Source organism: Leucoraja erinacea, unplaced genomic scaffold (genome assembly GCF_028641065.1).
Source record: "Leucoraja erinacea ecotype New England unplaced genomic scaffold, Leri_hhj_1 Leri_461S, whole genome shotgun sequence".
In the NCBI taxonomy this organism is placed as follows: domain Eukaryota; kingdom Metazoa; phylum Chordata; class Chondrichthyes; order Rajiformes; family Rajidae; genus Leucoraja; species Leucoraja erinaceus.
In genome coordinates, this window is record NW_026576362.1 from 52,230 (window position 1) to 74,134 (window position 21,905).

Consider the following 21,905-nt stretch of genomic DNA (forward strand, 5'->3'; position numbering starts at 1 on the left):
AAGGTACAAACTCTGTACAGACAGTCCCCGTAGTCAGGATCAAATCCGGGTCCCTGGCGCTATAAGGCAGCAACACTACCGGTGTACCACCATGCCGTCCATGTATATCCTCTCTCTCAGAATACTCTCTAGTAACTTTCCAACTACAGATGTTACGCTCACGGGCCTATAGTTCCCAGCATTTTCCCCGCATCTCTTCTTGAATAGAGGCAGAACATTTGCCACCCTTCAATCTTCGGCACCTCTCCTGTATTTGTAGACGACTCGTAAATTTTAAACAGGGTTCCAGCAATTTCCTCGCAGGTTACCCACAAAATCCTCAGATATATCTGATCAGGCCCTGGAGATGTGTCCACCTTCAAATGTGATAGTACCTACAGCACCTCTTCGCCGTAACACTGACTGCTCTCAAGCCACTTCCATTGACTGTCCCAAGTTCCTCCATCCTCCTGTCTTTCTCCTTGGTAAATACTGAGGTGATATACTCAGTGAGGACCTTGCCCATCCCCTGTGGCTCCACACAGAGCTGACCGCTTTGATTCCTGAGGGGACCCACTCTCTCTCTCTAGTTACATTCTCTCCCATGTATTTATAAAATCTCTTGAGATTGTCCTTTATGCTATCTGCCAGAGTTATTTCATGGTCCCATTTTGCCCTTCTGATTTCCTTTTTGAGTTTGCTCCTTAGTTCCCGAAACTCCTCCGGGGGTACAAATGATCCCAGTTACCTGTCCCATGCATCCTTCTTATTCTAGATCAGAGTCTCCATTTCCCTTAACAGCCAAATGTCCTTACGTTTGCCTGCCTTGCCCTTCACTCTATCAGGGTTGTGCTTATCCTGAGCTATCTTCAGTACACTTTTAAAAACATTCAACTCGGCAAATTGTGCTTTCCCCTCTAATAACCTGCTCCAATTAACGTGAGACCTTCTCTCATACCCTCAAAGTAGACCTTAACCCAATTTAGCATTTTAACACGTCTCTGTCCTTATCCATAACTATCTTAAATCTAATTGAACTGTGATCACTGGTCCCAAAAGGCTCCTCCATGAACACTACATTAAATTGTGCTTCCCAATTTCCCAAGACTAGATCAAGTGTTGCCCTCTCCTGTGTGGTGACCTCCACATATTGCTGGGGAAACTCTCCTGAACACCTTTGAGAAATTGCACCCATCTAAACTCTTCACACTATGGTTTTCGCAGTCAATATTGGGAAAGTTAAAATCCCCTACTACAACAACCTTATTTGACCTGCAGCTGTCTGCAATCTCCTGGCATATGTGTTCTTCTAATTCCCGTTCACTATTTGGGGATCTGTATTACACCCCCAACAAGGTGATCATCCCTTCTTTGTTTCTCAGCTCCACATATACAGTATAGCCTCACTAGACGAATACCTGCCTTGACATTCTCCTGAACCAATAATGCACGCCCCCCTCCTCTTTTAACCTCACCCCTGTCTCTCCTGAAGCACCTGTACTCCGGAACATTGAGCTGCCAGTCCTGCCCCTCTCTTAACCAGGTTTCACTAATGGCTACAACGTTCCAGTCACACGTAACTATCCATGACTTAAGTTGATCTGCCTTACCCGTCAGGCCCCTTGCATTAAAATACGTGCAGTTAAACCAACCCTCCTTCCTCAATCTCCACCATTCTCCTGCCTATTCTCTCCTCTAAATTCTTTATACCGATCCCACAGAATTTCGATTTGTTTAATCTCACCACATTTTCATTGATCACCCAGATTACAGCACCCACCTACACCGTGGAGACGGTTTACAGAGGACAATTGTATGCACAGGCCTGCACGTCTTTGTGATGTGGGGCGGACATCGGTGCACCATTAGGTCACAGGGAGAACGTGCAAACTCCACACAGTCTGCACCCGTGGTCATGCTGGAGACTGGGTCTCCGGCACTAAGACAGCAGCTCTACCAGCCTCGAGAGCGTTGACCAAATCTTGGATAATCAATAAAATTATTAACATTATCGGATCTAATCCATACAAGACAGAAATGGGCCCTTCGCCCCCCTAAGATAGTGCACTAATCCCATGTTTCTGCACTAGGAGCACATCCTTCTATGTTTTGCTATCTATGCATGTCTAAATGTCCCTTAAACACGAAGATTGTGCCTGACAACCAACTCCTCTGGTAACGAGTTCCAGATATCAACCACTCTCTTGTCAAATCTCCTGTCACACAGATTCCCTTTAAAATGTATCGAATCCAGACAAAAAGCTACTCATCCACTTGGCATTCTCTTCTGATAGCAATCTCCAGAAAAATCAAATCAAGTTTGTCCAACCTCTTCTTACAGCTAATATTCTCTAGTCCATGCTAGCAAACCTCTTCTGAACCCCGTCTAAAGCCTCCACATCCTTTTTTAATGGGGTGACCAGAACTGCACACAATTCTTCAAGTGTGGCCTAACCAAAGTGTTGTAAACATGGAACAGTACAACAATTCCCTTCAGCCCACAATGTTCATGTCAAACATGATGCCAAGTTAAACTGATCTCATCTGCTTGTACATACTCCATAATCAGGCTATTAACGTATCCCTTTATGAACTCGCCATCTATGCCGCAACCTTCTTTGTGAATCCAAAAAGGTATTCAGCTAGGACCATGCCTACCTCACGCGGCTCCACAAATAGATTAGCCCTTGTTCACAAAGTGCGGGATTAACACAGTCGGTCAGTCAGCACCTGTGGAGGGAATGGACAGACGACGTTTCAGATTGATGGAGTGGGAGTCGGGGTGATGGTGTGAGGGGAAGCACTTGGGTAACTTACAACCCTACTATGTGATCACTGATGTCTTTAATTTAAAGTAATATCATCCTCGTACACACCCACTTTCTGTCTTTGGTGTTGGCAGAGTTGGCTGCAGGAGGCCCCACAGCAGCCGTGCGAGCGAGTAAGTGGATGGAGAGCATCTTGCGGCAGCTGCATTATTGCGGTGGTCGTGGGCGGTCACTGTAGTGATTGTCCTGCAGCCGCGTAGTCATCTATAATCAATGATTTGAATGAGAACATAGACGGCAAGATTAGCAAGTTTGCAGATGATACAAAAGTGAGCGGTTTTGCAGATAATGAAGATGGTTGTGAAACATTGCTGCAAGATCTTGATCGATTGACCAGGTGGTTTGGGGATTGGTTGATGGAATTTAATTACGGAGAAATATGAGGTGTTGCATTTTGTGATGTCTAACCAAGGCAGGGCCTACACTGTGAATGGTTGGGCTCAGGGGAATGTTGTAGAGCAGTGATCTAGGCGTGCAGGTACATCGTTCCTTGAAGGTGGAGACGCTGGTCAAAAAGGTGTTTGGCACATTGGCCTTCATCAGTCAAAATATTGAGTATCATCATCGGCGGACACTGGAAACGAGTATGACTGTCCTCTCCTCTCCATTGGGCCGTCTACTTGTGGGTTTGCAGATGCCTGTAGAGGCCGATCCATAGGTGCAGGAGTAGGCCATTCGGTTCTTCGAGCCAGCACCACCGTCCAATGTGATCATGGCTGATCATCCCCAATCAGTACCCCGTTCCTGCCTTCTCCCCTTATCCCCTGACTCTGCTATATTTAAGAGGAAAGCGTTGGACTAAATCATACATCTAAATAATTCATCTAAAATTCTTAAATTCCATTGCCGAAACCCGGGATTGAACCATGGACCTTTAGATCTTCATTCTAACGCTCTCCCAACTGAGCTATTTCGGATACTTTACCACATATTGAGCATAGTATTTGGGAGAACATGTTGCAGTTGTATGAGACGTTGGTGAGGTCGCACTTAGAGTATTGTGTTCGTTTCTGGGGACCATGTTATAGGAAAAATGTTAACACGCTGGAAAGAGTAGAGTGAAGATTTATAATGATGTTGTCAGGGCTAGAGGTTCTGAGCAAAAGGGAAAGGTTGAGTAGCCTGGGATTCGATTCCTGGGAGTGGAGGATGAGAGAAGTGATCTTATTCAGGTGTATAAAATCATGAGAGGAATAGTTCGGCTGCAGACGCTTGCCAGAGTCGGCGAATGAGGACATAGTGGAGAGAAAAAAATAATAGAAATCTGAAGGGTAACTTTTCCGTACACATGGTGGCAGGTGTATGGAACAAGCAGCCCGAGGAGGTGGTTGAGTTTGGGACTATCCGAACATTCAATAAACAGTTAGACACGTTAATGGATAGGACAGGTATGGAGGGATATGTGCCAAGGGTGGGCAGGTGAGACTGGTGTAATTGGGAAATTGTTGGTCGGTGTGGGCAAGTTAAGCCAAAGGGCCTGCTTCCCCACTTTATCACTATGTAACTGTATGATTGGATGATCCCAGTGCTGGGACCTGACACCTTAACCAAGTTAGCATCGAGCGAGGCGACTCTTTACTGACTAACTGAACAAAGGGACCAGCGGTTCTACTTACATCTGTTGCAATCGTTGGGCTCTTTTACCCTCAATGCGATGGCTTGAGATGGATTTCCAGATCTGGTGATCTTTTGTCCACCAGGAACACATGACCCCCCAGATCTATATATGTACATAAAACCGATATATGTACATATATAGTACGTATCTGTACATATATCACATATATCCGATAGACACACAAAGCTGGAGTACTCGGTGGGACAGGCAGCATCTCTGGAGAGAAGGAATGGGTGATGTTTCGGGTCGAGACCCTTGTTCAGACTAGTTAGGGATAAGGGAAACGATGGACGTAGCAAGATAATGAACAGTTCACTGACAATCTTCGCTTAGTCCGGCCGAACAGAACTGATGTCCCAGTTTGTAAACAATCTCCTTCCCATTCCCACGCTGACCTCTCTGTCCTCGGTCTCCTCCATTGTCAGAGTGAGGCTAAGCACCAATTGGAGAAACAGCATCTCATATTTTGCTTGTGCAGTTTACAATGTTGATTTTCAGTGTTGATTTCTCTAACTTCAGGTAATCCCGGCATTCCCTCTCTCTCTACCCCTCTCCCAAACCAGCTTCTCGTTTGCGCGCAACAGACAATTAACAATTGCCTGTTTCCTTTATCATCGTTATTTTCTTGCATATATTTAATTCATTGTTCTTTATCTGACCCGGCGCTCCAAGCTTGTGATCCCTTTTCCGGGGATCGAAGCTCCAACCGCGGCGCCTGTGCACGTTAACATGGTGATGCCCGCGGTCTCTGGTAAGAAGAGGATGGTTCGGGAGCTCCATGCCGCGGAGAGAGTTTCAATCGCCCCGACGCAAGAGTTTCGATCACCCTGACATGGGTAAGGTTTTGGATTGTGACCCTTCTTCAGACTAGTCAGGAAAGGGGAATGATATAGACAGTGATGAAGGGAGATATTGAACAAATCATAATCATGATCGGAATTTATTAACCAAGTATGTTTTGCAACATACGACGAATCTGGTTTGCCATCAAAACAAAAATGCAACAAGACACACAACTACATTAAAACATTGACATAAATATCCACCACGGCAGCCCCTCCCCATTCCCCACCGTGATGGAAGACAATAAAGTCATCTTCTGACAGCGTCGGGGCGGTAGAAGCTCCCACGGCTTGAAACTTCCGAAATCAGTCTCTAACCAGAGACCGCGAGCTCCACGATGTTGAGTCCGCAGGCTCCCGCAGTTGGAGCCCCCAAGAGGGCGCCAGCTCCACGGTGTTAGGCCATAGTGCAGACGGCGAAACGACACGGAAAAAGCCGCATCTCTGTCGAGGTAAAAGATGAAAACGTTTTCCCCTCCTCAACCCACATAACACAAAACTAGAGGTCAACTTGGGTGGGGGGTAGCGATGGAGAGAGAGGGAGTGCAGCGGTTACTTGAAGTTAGATAAATCAATATTCATACCACTTGGTTGTAAGCTGCCCAATCAAACTATGAGATGCTGTTCCTCCAATTTGCGATTAGTCTCATTCTGACAATGGAGGAGTCCTGGGACAGAAAGGTCTGTGTGGGAATGGGGAGGGGAATTAATGTGTTTCGCAACCGGGAAATCTAGTAGGTCCAGGCGTAATGAACGAAGGTGTTCAGCAAAACGATCACCCAGTCTACGTTTGGTCTCGCCGATGTGTATGAGTCCACATCTTGAACATCGGATACAGTAGATGAAGTTGGAGGTGGTCTTCCCTTGCTCCCCCTCTCCCTGGTCTCAACAGGGACAGTATCCCCCCTCGTCCTCACCCTGCGATCCCGACAGTCCTTTCAGGCTAGACAGAGGTTCACTTGCACCTCCACCATCCTCATCTATTGTATCAGTTGTTCAAGCCGATCCTCTAACTGGTCTGAAGAAGGGTATCGACAAAACGTCACCCATTCCTTCTCGCCAAAGGTGCTGCCTGTCCCGCTGATTTACTCCATTCGTGTCTCATTTCCATATACATATATATACAAATATATAACAGCACATATATGTCTATTGCCAGGACTGGAGCGTGTGAGCTATGTGGAGGTTAAGAAGGCTGGGGTCTCTATTCCATAGAGCGCCGAGGATGATGGGAGATCCTATAGAGGTGTACAAAATCATGAAGGGACTAGATCGGGTAGATGCACAGAGTCTCTTGCCCAGTGTAGGGGGGCCGAGGAACAGAGGACATGGGTTCAAGGTGAAGGGGAAAATATTTAATAAGAATCCAAAGTGCAACATTTTCACACAAAGGATGGTGGTTGGTAGTTGAGGCTTGGACATGGTTTAAAAAAACTGTTAAACAGGTACATGGATAGGACAGGTTTAGAGGGGAATGAACCAAGCTCAGGCAAGTGGGACTAGTGTAGCTGGAACATTGATGGCCGGCATGGGTGAGTTGGGCCGAAGGGCCTGTTCCCACACTGTATCGCTCTATGACTCTATGGCTCTATATACACACACACTCACAAACATAAATATGCACACCTTCATAAAGATAAAAACATACACACTATAGTAGTGCAAATAGACAAACCCAAGTCTATGCAGTTCAGAGCTTACTTGGAAGTATAATATTTGATAGCCTGATGGCTGTGGGGAAGAAGCTGTTCCTTTACCCGCACGTTATAGCTTTCAGGCTCCTGTAGCTTCTTCCTGAATGCAGGGGTGAAATGTGTGTGTGGCCTGGGTGGTATGGGTATCTGATGATGCCGGTTGTCTGTTTGAGGCAGTGGCTACGGTAAATTCCTTCGATGATGGGGCGGTCAGTACTAGTGACGGACTGGGCATCTTCACCTCTTTTAGCAGTCTTCATGCTCCTGGTCGTTCAAGTTGCTGAACCAGGCCGTGATACAATCGGTCAATATGCTCTCCACTCTACACCTGCAGAGGTATAAGAGAGTCCTTTCTGACATACCGCCACACCCTCCGACAAGAGGTATAAACCGGAAACTTATAGGCTAGAGAGCGTCACATCGTGAAGTATTCGAGAAGATTTTTCGGGATGGGACATACAACGTGCAGAGAAGCGTGAGTTTGCGTGGGGATCCGCAGGTTCGGACATGTGGTGTATGTTCATGGCTGAGGAGCCAATGGTGCGAAGTCAGGATTATGACTGAATGCTCAACAATCCAATCCCGCCTAAACGCAACCATATCCTAGCGCCGCGGCTACCCGGCCGCCGCCATGCGGTGCCGATTGCTATTGGCCTCGAGTGTGGACAGACGTGCGTCGCCTCTCACCAGATAAGTACTCCGTATGTTTGTGAGAAACCTGGTGCTAAAATATGTGCAGATGACCCGATTCTGGCTCAGGGTTTGGTAAGGAACAGGGCAGCTACCTCGCTGCGATCTATTGAACGGTAGCCCCGCCGTTAAAAAACAACCTGTTGTACTAGTCCTTGGCTTGATTGTATTCGTGTATTGTATGGAGTGTACTTGTGTATTGTATGGAGTGTACTTGTGTATTGTATGGAGTGTACTTGTGTATTGTATGGAGTGTACTTGTGTATTGTATGGAGTGTACTTGTGTATTGTATGGAGTGTACTTGTGTATTGTATGGAGTGTATTGTATGGGGTGTACGTGTGTATTGTACTCGTGTATTGTATGGAGTGTACTTGTGTATTGTATGGAGTGTACTTGTGTATTGTATGGAGTGTACTTGTGTATTGTATGGAGTGTACTTGTGTATTGTACTTGTGTATTGTATGGAGTGTACTTGTGTATTGTACTTGTGTATTGTATGGAGTGTACTTGTGTATTGTATGGAGTGTACTTGTGTATTGTACTTGTGTATTGTATGGAGTGTACTTGTGTATTGTATGGAGTGTACTTGTGTATTGTATGGAGTGTACTTGTGTATTGTACTTGTGTATTGTATGGAGTGTACTTGTGTATTGTATGGAGTGTACTTGTGTATTGTATGGAGTGTACTTGTGTATTGTACTTGTGTATTGTATGGAGTGTACTTGTGTATTGTATGGAGTGTACTTGTGTATTGTATGGAGTGTACTTGTGTATTGTACTTGTGTATTGTATGGAGTGTACTTGTGTATTGTACTCGTGTATTGTATGGAGTGTACTTGTGTATTGTATGGAGTGTATTTGTGTATTGTACTTGTGTATTGTACTCGTGTATTGTATGGAGTGTACTTGTGTATTGTATGGAGTGTATTTGTGTATTGTACTTGTGTATTGTACTCGTGTATTGTATGGAGTGTATTTGTGTATTGTACTCGTGTATTGTATGGAGTGTACTTGTGTATTGTATGGAGTGTACTTGTGTATGTATGGAGTGTACTTGTGTATTGTACTCGTGTATTGTATGGAGTGTACTTTTGTATTATATGGATTGTATTTGTGTATTATGTGGATTGTACTTGTGTATTGTATGGAGTGTACTTGTGTATTGTACTCGTGTATCGTATGGAGTGTACTTGTGTATTGTATGGAGTGTACTTGTGTATTGTATGGAGTGTACGTGTATTGTATTCGTGTATTGCATAGTGTACGTGTGTATTATATGGATTGTACTTGTGCCTCAGGCAGGCGGAGGCCAAGTTATTGGGTATTTTTAAAACAGAGATGGATAAGTCTTGATTCGTGTCTAATGGAAAGCGTAAAAATAGTGTTGAGAGGAAAAGATAGACCAGCCATGATCGAATGGCGGAGCAGACTCGATGAGTTGAATAGCCGAATTCTGCTTCTAGGTATTATGAACCTATGTATAATATGACTTGATCGATGGCATGTTACCAAGGCTGCACACGGTATCTCGCTATGCGTGACCAATACCAATGCCCTTCACCCCTTCAGGGCCAGGTTTGGCTGTGAATCTTGCGCGTTCTCACAGCTACAGTGCGCGTTTGGGAGGCCAGGGAGCTGAGGGGAGTCTGTGACCCGGGCACCGCTCGGGCACAGCCCGGTGTGCTGTCAGCACGGAGGCCTTACCCACCCGCATTGTCCTGGCTGGTTTAGGTACAGGGACGGGCTCTGTAATATTGGTATGTGTTGATTTAACCGAGCTCTTACACATGAGGATTCCAACGTAACAGGCAACAATTGAGCAGCTGATAGCGGTAGTGAGTCAGGGTGAAGGCCTGTTCAGCGATATGATTTAGCCCAGGGTGGGTGACTTGAGGACCGCAGGGTATAGGTTCAACGTGAAGGGGAAAAGATTTAATCGGATTCTGTGTGGTATATTTATCACACAAAAGGGCGGTGGTTGTATGGAACAAGCTGCCAGAGGAGGTAGTTGAGGCTTGGACTATCCCATCGTTAGACAAGTACATGGTTAGAACAGGTTTAGATGGATATGGACCAAGCGCAGGCAGGTGGGACCAGTGTGGCTGGGACATTTTGGTCGGTATGGGCAAGTTGGAACAAAGACCATGTTTCCACGCTGTATCACTCTATGACTCCATGTGTAGGGGCTAATTGCAGAGTTCGTTTAAACCTTAAAGATAGCGGAGTCTTTGGCTATTGTCTATTGAGTCAAAGAATATAGGGGGGGGGGCGGGGGGAGGGTCAGGAACGGAGTACTGATTGTGGATGATCAGCCATGATCACGTTGAATGGCGGTGCTGGGTCGAAGGGACAAATGGCCTACAGCTGCGCCTATTGTCTATTGTCTAGTGTTTAAAATGCTAGAGTAACTCAGCGGGTCAGGCAGCATCTCTGGAGTGAAGGAATATGTGAGGAAATGTTTAAGAAAGAACTGCAGGTGCTGGAAAAAATGAACGTAGACAAACATGCTGGAGAAACTCAGCAGGTGAGGCAGCATCTATGGAGTGAAGGAATAGGTGACGTTTCGAGTCGAGACCCTTTTTCAGACTGGTGTGGGGGGGGGGGGGGTGTGGGGAAGAAGAAACGAAGAGGCGCATACTGTAGACCGTGGGAGAGCTGGAAAGGGGAGGGTTCGGCTCAGTTCGCAGTAACCAACCTGATCTCCCGGTGGCCGGAACTCCCCCTCCCATTCAGAATGCGACCTTTCTGTCCTCGGCCTCCTCCATGACCAGAGTGAGGCCCACCCCAAATTGGAGGAGCAGCACCTCATATTTCGCTTGGGCAGTTTCCACCCCAGCGTTATGAACATTGACTTCTCCAATTTCAGATAGTCCTTGCTTTTTCCCAGCTCTCCCACAGCTATAGTCTCCGCCTCTTCATTTCTACTTCCTGCCCCACCACATCAGTCTGAAGAAGGGTCTCGACAGAAACGTCACCTATTCCTTCGCTCTATAGATGCTGCCTCACCCGCTGAGTTTCTACAGCAGTTGTGTCTTCCCTGGAATATGTGACGCCTCAGTTCGGGACGCATCTTCAGAGATGCTGCCTGGCCCGCGTGTTACTCCGGTGTTTTTATATCTGTTTTCGCTATGACTTTATACCCCGGTGGGGCGCCGAGCCGTGAATCAGGAGACGGGCACAGAACATGGATGCTTCACGTTTTTATTGAGCGGCGCCGCCGTTTTTAGCCTTTTACGTAAATCTCGACCTCGCACAGGGTCAGGATGCCTTCGCCTCTCAGCACCACGTTGACAAAACGCCCGTTCATCCCGTGGCAGTTGAGCAGGGCGGTGCCACCGGCTTCCAGGCTCTCAATCATCCCGCATCTGGAAGGGAGAAGGCGCCATATATTAATCAAGTGGCGGTGGTCACAGCCTCGGCCTCTGGTAGGTAGCGGCAACTAACTGGGGTGGTTAGCGGGTCTCGCTGGTTCCCATCGCCAGTCTCACTCAACGAATCCCCACCCACAGAGTTCCCACGTACAGGTAATCCACAAAGACTCCCTCCCACACACACATGTTCCCCCATCTCACGTATAGTCGTCCTCGAGAAGGTTGTCGACATGAACATTAACAAGAACGTTGACAAGGTCCCACATGGTCTTCATAGCAAAAGGATTTCAGCATAAAAACAGTGGGGTTCTACTGCAGTTGTACAGGGTCTTGTTGAGACCACACCTGGATTATTGCGTACAGTTTTGGTCTCCTAATCTGAGGAAAGACATTCTTGCCATAGAGGGAGTACAGAGAAGGTTCACCGGACTGCTTCCTGGGATGGCAGTTCTTTCATAGGAAGAAAGACTGGATAGACTGGACTTGTACTCGTTCGAATTTAGAAGATTGAGGGGGGATCTTATAGAAACACAAAATTCTTAAAGGGTTGGACAGGCTAGATGCAGGAAGATTATTCCCGATGTTGGAGAAGTCCAGAACTAGGGATCACGGTTTAAGGATAAGAGGGAAGTATTTTAGGCCCGAGTTGAGAAAATCATTTTTTACACTGAGAGTGGTGAATCTGTGGAATTATCTGCCACAGAAGGTAGTTGAGGCCAGTTCATTGGCTATATTTAAGAGGGTTAGATGCGGGCCTTGTGGCTAAAGGGATCAAGGGGTATGGAGAGATGGCAGGGATGGGATACTGAGTTGGATGATCAGTCATGATCATATCGAATGGCGGTGCAGACTCGAAGGGCCGAATGGCCTACTCATGCACCTATTTTCTATGTTTCTGTGGCCGGTTGGTGTGGAAGGAGGCCATGTCATGCAGGGGGAGCTAGGTAACTCGATTCACAATTGGCGTGAGGATAGTAGACAGAGGGTTGTATTTCAGACAAGTGGTGTGTCACAGGGATCAGTGCTGGTCCACTTATGTGCATCATTTATATTAATGATTTAGCTGTAGATCTTGGCGGCGAGGTGAATGATCTTGAAGATGACACTACAGTTGGTGGTATAGTGGAAAGTGCCGAATTGTACAGTGGGATGTTGATCAACTGATTCGGTGGTTTAATAGGAATGGGTGATGTTGTTTAAATCAGACACATGCGACGTATTGCATTATGGTAGGATAAATGAGGGCAGAAGGCACACAGTAAATGGCAGAGCCCCGATGGTGTTATAAACAGAGAGTGTTACCGGGAGTGCAAGATTTGAGCAACAAGAAGAGGCTGGATAGGCTGGGTTGTTTCCCCCGAGAAACTTAGCAGGCTGAGCACTGACCACACATCGGTATACAAAATGGGTCTGTGACTCGGAAGCTGATTCGTCTAGTCGGTTACCCGAATACGGACATGGAAAGGGTGGGCCGAAGGGCCTATTTCCGTCCTGTGGGAAGAATGCACTGAACCACCCGTCCCCTATCCAGACTCTCGCGGCGCATTGCCGTCACTGGGATGTGAGTGACCAGGAACCTGCCCTGTGTCCCTTGAAGTGGCCCCTCTCCTCCCGCCCACACTTACAGCGGGTTGTTGTTGCCGTTGTCTTGGTAGGAGGTACCAACATACACCTCGACGTTTTTGAACCGTTTCCAGCAGCAGTCAAGTCGGTTGGTGATCTTCACGGACAGCACGTTCTCCTCGGACAACAGGTCTACGCTCCACCAGGGCCGTAATTCACTCTTGGTGTGAGTACACGATTTGTTGTGGTAGTAGGCGTTCCTGTCCCCGTCGATAGCTTGGTGCGCATCTCCGCCCCAGTTTGTGCTCGACTGGGTGGCGTTTCCCCGGACCGCCACGTTCCCTGCAAACACAAGTCGCCTATGATCGGAGCTGGGACCAGGTGAAGCGGCCGCGGGCCGCGCGTGCCAACAGCTAATATGACGTGACGGTGCCGGCGACAGGCAGGGCAGAGCTGTCTCACAGGCTACAGCTGGACATGGAGGCCATGCTACCCAAATTGTTCATGCTGACAAAATTGGCATGCTTAAATATTCCAGTTTCCCTATATTTGGTCGATAACCAGCTACAACTTCCTGCTCATGTATATGCCCACATGTAATTTTCACGTGTTATCCTTTCAACAGCTTCCTCCGGCAGCTTGTTCAGATACGGATCACCCTTTGAGTGGAAACGTAGCCGCTAGGGGGTCTCTTAAATCTCGCACTCTAACCTTAAACCTATGCCCTAGTTTTAGTGTCCTCTATCCTGCAATAATATCTGTGTGTTTAATTTTACTCCACGCCTCTCCTCCCCCTGTACACCTCAACTAGACGTCATCCCTCCCCCCCCCCCCCCCCCCCACCACACCCCCCACCTCCCCCCCCCCCACCCCCCCCCCCCCCCCCCCCCCCCCCCCCCCCAGCCTATCAGATCTCTCGCTGTCATTAAGTCCACAGGCCCGAGTAACATCCCACAGTGAATCTCTCGACAACCATTCCAATTTAATAGCATCGTCCCTGTAGCTGGGGCCACAACACTGCCCCCCCCCCCCCCCCCCCCTCCTCCTCGGTTACAGGCGGAGCAAGACCGGACGAAATACCCCACACAATTCGGGCTTGGGAAGTAAGTACCAGGACTCCCTGTGCTCTGGAAGGAGGAGGGTGTGGGCCTGAATGACCGAGGCCACAGGCTGAGGGACGGAGAGCGCCAGGGACACCGGAGGCAGCTTCTCTCACCACAGGTCAGGGCGTTTACGGCGCAGCAACCAGCGAGGACCATCCACACGGCGGACAGCATCCTGGCAACTCGGCAACAGCGGAAGCACCGGCAGACGCGGAAACCTGAAACCAAACACAATATGTTGCAAACGCTGGCAGTGAGAGAAGGTGAGTTGGTGTTTCCGGGCGAGACTCTGTGACCCACCCCGGCCCCGGGAATGTGTCATGACGGAGGGGGGGGGGGGGGGGGGGGTGTAGAGGGAGCGCCGCTCTGTGTCTGACCCCGGGAGTGTGTGACGTGTCAGCGTGGGAGGATCTTCACTCATTCTCCATGCTCTCCCTGCGACAAGGTCACATCATACTGTTTTGACGAAGACAGTTACATACGCTTCATCATTTACCCCACACGTCCGTGTCCTTCCTCTAGAAACCTCTCCACCTCAAAAAGGCAGCCAGCATCATCAGAGACGCACACCACCATGGCCACACACACACTCCATCAATCACGAAGAAATTACAGGCGCCTAAATATCCTCCCACACCAAAACATTGTATCGTCCATGTTCAGGAACAGTTTCTTCCTTAGCGCAATGGAACATTACAACGTCAAATAAGCTCTGAACGACATAGACTATTATTGTTATTATTGCACTATTATTGTTTGTTTTTCATGTGTACGTAAATGTGCGTGGATATATATCATCTTCTTTTTACTTCATGTGAGTATGTGTATATATACACACTAATCCTTTTCTTCTCGTTTATGGTTTACCGTTTGCTATTTTACAAATTATGTTGTGCTACTGCAAGTCAGTATTTAGTTGTTGAATCTGGGACATATGTCAATAAAACGTTCTTGACTTGAATCTTGAACAGTGTCTGCGCCTTCGCGGCCCCTCGTGAATTCCAGAGATTTACCAACCCGAGGTGAAGACTTTTGGCTTCATCGCAGTCGCCAACGGCCAAACCCTTTACTCTGATTCAATGACAGGACAAACATATTTCACCCACCGCCCCCCCCCCCCCCCCCCCCCCCCCCTCCCCCCCCGCTCCCCCCGTACGTCCTTTAAACAGTTTTGTTTTTTCCAATCAAATGTCCCGTTGTTCAGCTGAACTAAAGAATCCAGCCCCAGTCAAAACATTCATTCAGTCAGCCGACTCCCGCGTTCCGTCTGGTGAATCTCACCGCACTCACGATGTGTTAAGTTGCTTACTGGTGAGGAGACCACTCATTTGCCCGCTCACCCCCTCTTGCACCCGCCACCCTGCTCTTCACTATCGCCTCTGCTCCCACAGTCACATTGAAAATGTCACACTTGTTCCACTCGGTCACAGCGCTGGTCCCCAGGGTGAATCGCCGACCCCCCCCCCCCCCCCCCCCCCCCCCCCCCCCCCCCCCCGGGGTATGTCTGTAGCCACCGGCTGTTCACTGTTCTCAGCCCTAATCTAATCCATGAACCCAGGTCCCCAGCGCACTCAACGACCCCCTGAGTAACACTTCGCTAAAATATTTCTGGGAAGCCACCCACCCGCAGCACCCCCCCCCCCCCCCCCCCTCCTCATCTATTCCGTGATTCAGACGCAGAAAGTCGCACGTGGACCAGGGGCGGGCAACGCGATCTGATGCTTACCTCGCTCGGGATCCTCGGCAAAGCGCCGTTGTTGCCGCCTTTTATTGAGGCGCTCGGACACGCCCCGGCGCACTGCTTGGCCTCTCTCCACCTCCACCCGCTCCCACAATCCCCGACTTTGTCGCCCATCCCGGTGAATCCGGCAAAACGGACAGGATGTGCGTGGGTGTATAAGACAATCCCCCAGGGGAGGATACCGGTTGATGGCGTCGAGGCGGGTGGGAGTGTGGCCACGGGCATCAAAGTTGAATGGTTCACACTCCTGTCTGACACGGGTTGACGGGCCAGTTGGCTGAGCTACAAAGATCGGGGAGCCGCCTTGGTCCGGAGAGGCAAGTCCGTGGGCAGCCCCGGGCGCGGAGACTCGGAATTCGCCGACACAATGGGTGCGCGGGGGAGTCCCCGCATTCCCACGACAGCTGCTGCAGAGATCCGGGGCCGGAGACGCGGGCAGATCCGCCATGACCGGGTAGGGCATGGCGTGGGAGCGCACCGTAAAGGGAAGGTTCGGGGGCACAGTGTAGAGGGAGAGGAGAGGAGGGGAGGGGACGGCAGGGAGAGAGCAGGGAACAGAAAAAGTAAAGCGATAGCGAGAGAGAAAGAGTGACGTAGTGGTGGTGAGCGAGGCGAGAAGGAGAAGGGGCAAGGGGTGGTGGTGAGCGAAGCAAGATGAGAGAGGAGAGACAGAGAGAGAGAGAGAGAGAGAGAGAGAGAGAGAGAGAGAGAGAGAGGAGAGAGAGAGAGAGAGAGAGAGAGAGAGAGAGAGGAGGGGGGGGGGGGGGGAGTTGGTGATTGGTGAGGTGAGATAGAGAGGGGCACCGTGGTGTAACTGACAAATAAATTAACCTGAAATTAACTGTGCGGCGTGAGGGGTAATTTCCAAATGGCGATGGCCCCGTGGTTTTACTAGGCTTGTTTTTTTAAGCTGGTCGCGGTCAAGGGATTTGTAAGGTAGTGTGTAAGGAAACTTACAAGCTGGAGGTCCCCCTGCTGTGTACGGTGGTGGGGTGATGGAATGAATGCCCAATGCGCCCTTGTAGTTGTGGGCCTCCTGAATGTTTATGAAAGTGCACTGATCCAGGCAAATGGAGATTGTTCCATCACTTTCCTGAATTGAGCCTTGTAGATGGTGGGCAGGCGATGGGTAGTCAGGGGGTAAGTTACTCGCTGGAGGATTTCCAGCCTTAGAGCCGCTCTGGAAGCCGCATTGTGTACATGGCTACTGCAGTTCAGTTGCTGGGCAATGGCAGTCTGCACGTTAGTGACAGTGAGGGATTCAGGGCCATGAATGTCAGTGTGAAAGATCGATTTTCTCATGTTGGAAATTATCATTGTCTTGCACTTGCGACGCTCACTTGTTACTTGGTATCTATCAGCCCGGGCCCAGATATTGTTGGTCTATTGCTGCACTCGGTTACAATAGTACAGTGTGGACACATGCGCCTCGGCTTAACTTGCCCACACCGACCAACGTGTAGCACCTACACTGGTCCTACCTTGCCGCGTTGGGTCCCTATCCCTTCAAACCTGCTCTGTCCATGGCCCTATCGAACTGCTTTTTTAAATGTTGGGATACTTTCTGCCTCACAAACCTCCTCTGGCAGTATGTTCCTTACACCTACCACCCTATGTATGAAAAAGGTACTCCTCGGATGCCTATTGAATCTTTTCCCCTTCACCTTAAACCCATGTGCTCTGGCCCTCGATTCACCAACTCTGGACAAGAGTTTATCCGATCTATTCCTCTCGTGATTTTATATAGCTCAATGAGATCACCTCTCGTCCTTCTGCACTCCAAAGAATAGAATCCCAGGCAACTCAACCTCTCCCGAAAGCTTAGACCCTCTACTCCCGACAACATCCTTCTAAATATCTCTACTCTTTCCAGTTTGACAACATCTTTCCAAGAACACGGTGTCCAGAACTGACACAATGCAGCTGCATAATGACTTCAATAATCGATAGCCACACTGGTGAAGGCCAATGCTCTACAACACTCCCTAGAGCCCGAGCATTCACTGCTTAGGTCCAGCCCATTTTAGACTTGCCAAAATGCACAATTTCTCTGTATTAAATTCCATCAACCATTTCTTAGCCCATGTGGCTAATCGATCAAGACCGTGCTGCATTTTTTCACAACCATCTCCACTGTCTGCAAATCAACCACTGTGGTAGAATCAGCAAACTTGCTAATCTTGCCCTGTATGTTCTCATCCAAATCATTGATGTAGCTGACAAACAGTAATGGGTCCAGCACTGAACCCCGAGGCACACCATTAGTCACAGACCTCTAGTCCGAGAAGCAACCTTCCACCATCACCCCTTGCTTCCTTCCATAAAGCCAATTTTCTATCCATTTAGCTATCTCTGCTTGGAGACCATGCGATCTAACCTTGCGGAACCTTGTAAATGCTTTGCTGAAGTCCGTGTATACGGTGTCCAACATAATGGTTGGGACAAAGACCCATCATTTATTTATTTGCCTCTGTCCTCCACAATTTAAGATTTGTCATAGAAAAAAAAATCAAGTGGTTGAAGTGCACACTGTCAGATTTTAATAAAGGTCATTTTATACATTTTTATACATATTTATACTGTATTGCTACCAGTTTTAGCGTTTGCTTGTTTTGGGTGCTAGTCCCGTTCTGTTTTCACTTCAGCATATAAAAGACATGCTCAATTGGGTTCAGATCGGGTGAGTGACTTGGCCACTTAAGGATAGACCTTTTTTTGCTATTGAAAAACTCATTTGTTGCTTTCCCATTGGGATCATAGTCTTGCTGTAGAATGAACCGCCGGCCAATGAGTTTTGAGACATTTGTTTGAACTTGAGCAGATAGGATGTGTTTATACACTTCAGAATTGATAATGCTATCTATCATCAGCAGTTGTATCATCAATGAAGATAAGTGTGTGCCAGTACCTTTAGCAGCCATACATGCCCAGGCCATTACACCCCACCACCGTGTTTTACAGATGAGGTGGATCTTGGGCGGTTCCTTCTCTCTTCCATACTTTGTTCTTGCCATCACTCAGAGGGTAGTCGTAATGTCAAATGAACTGCCGGAGGAAATCATAAAAGCGATTCCTTTTGAAATTGAAATACATCAATATGGATAACGAGGGACTAATACAAGGACATGGGAGTAGACCAGAATGCCTAATCGATGGGCATAAACAAGGTTGGCCGAATTACCTGTTTCCGTGATGTACAGCTCTATGACTATGAAAATAATTCATTTAGCATTCCGCTCACATTCCCTGCCCCCTCAAATGAACTCGTGCTAACATTAACATTCTACTGTTATCATTATCATCTAGCTTGTAATGGAGCCGACCAGAGAAACGGCAATTCTGGATTGAGTGTTGTCCAATGAACCATATTTGATAAGAGAACTCGAGGTAAAGGAACCGTTTGGAGGTAGTGATCGTAACATGATTAGTTTGAATCTGCAATTTGAGAAGGAGAAGGTTCAATCGGAAGTGTCAGTGATGCAGCTGAACTAAGGGGATTATGACGGCGTGAGAGAGAAGCTGGCCAAAGTAGACTGGGAAGGGATCCTAGCAGGAATGTCTGTGGAACAGCAATGGCAGAAGTTCCTGGGCATAATCCGGAAGACACAGGATCATTTCATTGCAAAAAGGAAGAAAGATCTAAGGGGAGTAGGAGGCAACCGTGGCTGAGAAGAGAATTAGGGATAGAATAAAACGAAAAGAAAAGATGTATAACGAAGAGTAGCCGGAAGCCAGAGGATTGGGAACATTTCATAAGACAACAGAAGAAAACAAAACGGGCAATACGGGCTGAAAAGATGAAGTACGAGGGGAAGCTGGCCAGGAATATCAATAAGGACAGTAAAAGCTTCTTCAGATATGTTAAGGGAAAAAGAGTAGAAAAGTCAAATGTGGGTCCCTTGAAGGCAGACACTGGTGAGATTATTAAGGGCAACAAGGAATTGGCAGAATATTTGAACAGGTACTTCGGATCTGTCTTCAATAAGGAAGACACAAACAATCTCTCAGATGTAGTGGAGGACAGAGGATCTGAGGGGGGTAGAGGAACTGAAATAAATGTTCATCAGGCGAGAAATATAGTATTGGGTAGGCTAATGATATTGAAGGATGATAAATCCCCGGGGCATGATGGTCTGCATCCCTGGGTCCTCAGGGGGGTTGGCTCAAGAAATAGTGGACGCATTGGTGATCATTTCCAATGTTCAATAGATTCAGGATCAGTTCCTTTGGATTGGAGGATACCTAATGTTATCCCATTTTTCAAGAAATGAGCGTGAGAGAAAAAGGGAAATTACAGACCAGTAAGCTTGACCGGTGGTGGGAAAGATGCTGGAGTCATTTATTAAAGAGGTAATAATGGGACATTTGGATAGCAATAAAACGGACAGTCCACGTCCGCATGGTTTTATGAAAGGAAAATCATGCTTGGCTAAACCTTTGGATTTTTTAGAGGATGTGAGAAGTAAAATGGATGAAGGGGAGCCAGTGGATGTAGTGTATCTAGACTTTCAGAAAACATTTGATAAGGTCCCGCACGGGAGACTGGTGACTAAAATTAGAGCACATGGCATTGGGGGTAGGGCGTTGACGTGGATAGAAAATTGGTTGGCAGACAGGGAACAGATAGTAGGAGTGAACCGGTCCTTTTCAGAATGGCAGGCAGTGGCGAGTGGAGTGCCGCAAGGCTCAGAGTTGGGCCCGCAACTGTTTAACATATATATTAATGATTTGGAAGAGGGAATTAGGAGCAACACTAGCAAGTTTGTGGATGGCACAAAGCTGGGTGGCAGTGTGAACTGTGAAGAGGATGTTAGCAGGTAGCAGGGTGACCTGGACTGACTGATTGAGTGAGTGGGCAGATGCGTGGCAGATGCAGTATAATATAGATAGATGTGAGGTTATCCACTTTGGTGACGAAAACAAAGGGGCAGATTATTATCTCAATAGGGTTAGGTGAGGTAAGGGAGAGGTACAGCGAGACCTGGGTGTCCTTGTACACCGGACACTGAACGTTTTCGTGCAGGTACAGCAGGCAGTGAAGACAACTAATTTGAGGAAGGATTTCCTTGTGAGTGAGGCAGTGCAGCGTAGGTTCACGAGATTGATCGCTGGGATGGCGGGACAGTCATATGAGGAAAGATTGAAAAGACTAGGCTTGTATTCGCTGGAGTTTAGAAGGATGAGGGAGGGGGAGGGAGGGTCTTATAGAAACATATAAAATTGTAAAAGGACTGGACAAGCTAGATGCAGGAAAAATGTTCCCAATGTTGGGCGAGTCCAGAACCAAGGGCCACAGTCTTAGAATAAAGGGGAGGTCATTTAAAACTGAGGTGAGAAAAAAACGTTTTCACTCAGCGAGTTGTGAATTTATGGAATTCCCTGCCACAGAGGGCAGTGGAGGCCAAATCACTGCATAGATTTAAGAGAGTTAAATAGAGCTCTTGGGACCAGTGGGGTCAAGGGATATGTGGAGAAGGCAGACACGGGTTATTGATAGGGGACGATCAGTCATGATCACAGTGAATGGCGGTGCTGGCTCGAAGGGCCGAAATGCCTCTTCCTACACCTCTTTCTATGTTTCTATGTTTTGCTCACTAAGAAACCACTCATGCTTTAACTGATCACTTTCTCCAATATTTGTACAAACCTTTAGGACATTCCGTTATTCTGACTCCAACGATATTTCCTCTCTCATTTCAGTCACCCTCATTTTGATGTGGAGGCCATCTCTCTCTCTATTCTCTGCGCTCTCTCCTCTCTCTCTATTTCACTCTCTCTCTCTCTCTCTCTCTCTCTCTCTCTCTCTCTCTCTCTCTCTCTCTCTCTCTCTCTCTCTCTCTCTCTCTCTCTCTCTCTCTCTCTCTCTCTCTCTCTCTCTCTCTCTCTCTCTCTCTCTCTCTCTCTCTCTCTCTCTCTCTCTCTCTCTCGCTCTCTCTCTCTCTCTCCCCCCCCTCCCCCCATCACCATCTCTCTCCACCCCTCTCAATCCCATTATTTCTCCACTTTTCATCTCCCACCCTCTGCCTTCCCACCTTCCCCTCTCACTACCCCCTTCTCTTTCCCTTTTCCCTCTCCCCATTTCGCTCTCCAACTTTCCATTTCTCTTTCCTTCCCCTCAATTCTTCTCCCTCTTACATATTCTCCTTTCCCTCTGTCCCGTTTATCTCCCCCCCCCCCCCCCCCCCCCCCCCCCTCATCCACTACGTCTCCCCCCCCCCCCCTCCCCCCCCCCCCCCCCCCCCTCTATCCGCACCCTCTCTAGTTGAATCTGCTTCTTGTGGTCAGTTCCCACTGGCTGAGCTTATGGAGTCCCTGGCCATAGTGGCGTGGGGAGTGTGAACTGCCTCCCCTGCGCCCATTGTGCGTGTCCAATCAGCCGTTCTATCTTTCAGGACTGTTCTGGGACAGGGCGCCTTGTTCCCACCACAACCTGCAGCTGAACCCGGCTGGAGTTCTCTGTAGCGCATCCAACTG

The 21,905-nt window shown here is 48.1% G+C and overlaps 1 protein-coding gene and 1 non-coding gene across 2 annotated transcripts; both read right to left on the reverse strand.

The window, feature by feature from the left end:
• Window positions 1-3,651: 3,651 nt before the first annotated feature.
• trnaf-gaa (transfer RNA phenylalanine (anticodon GAA)) lies at window positions 3,652-3,724 on the reverse strand. Its single transcript has one exon. It is a non-coding gene; the product is annotated as a tRNA-Phe (tRNA).
• Window positions 3,725-10,862: 7,138 nt separating this feature from the next.
• On the reverse strand, window positions 10,863-13,977 carry LOC129693890 (fucolectin-like). Its single transcript, XM_055630628.1, has 3 exons — window positions 13,804-13,977; window positions 12,650-12,929; window positions 10,863-11,018 (listed from the first exon to the last, which is right to left on the reverse strand). Exons 1-3 carry the CDS (start codon window positions 13,862-13,864, stop codon window positions 10,877-10,879), a joined length of 483 nt encoding a protein of 160 aa, XP_055486603.1. The 5' UTR covers window positions 13,865-13,977; the 3' UTR covers window positions 10,863-10,876.
• Window positions 13,978-21,905: the final 7,928 nt, after the last annotated feature.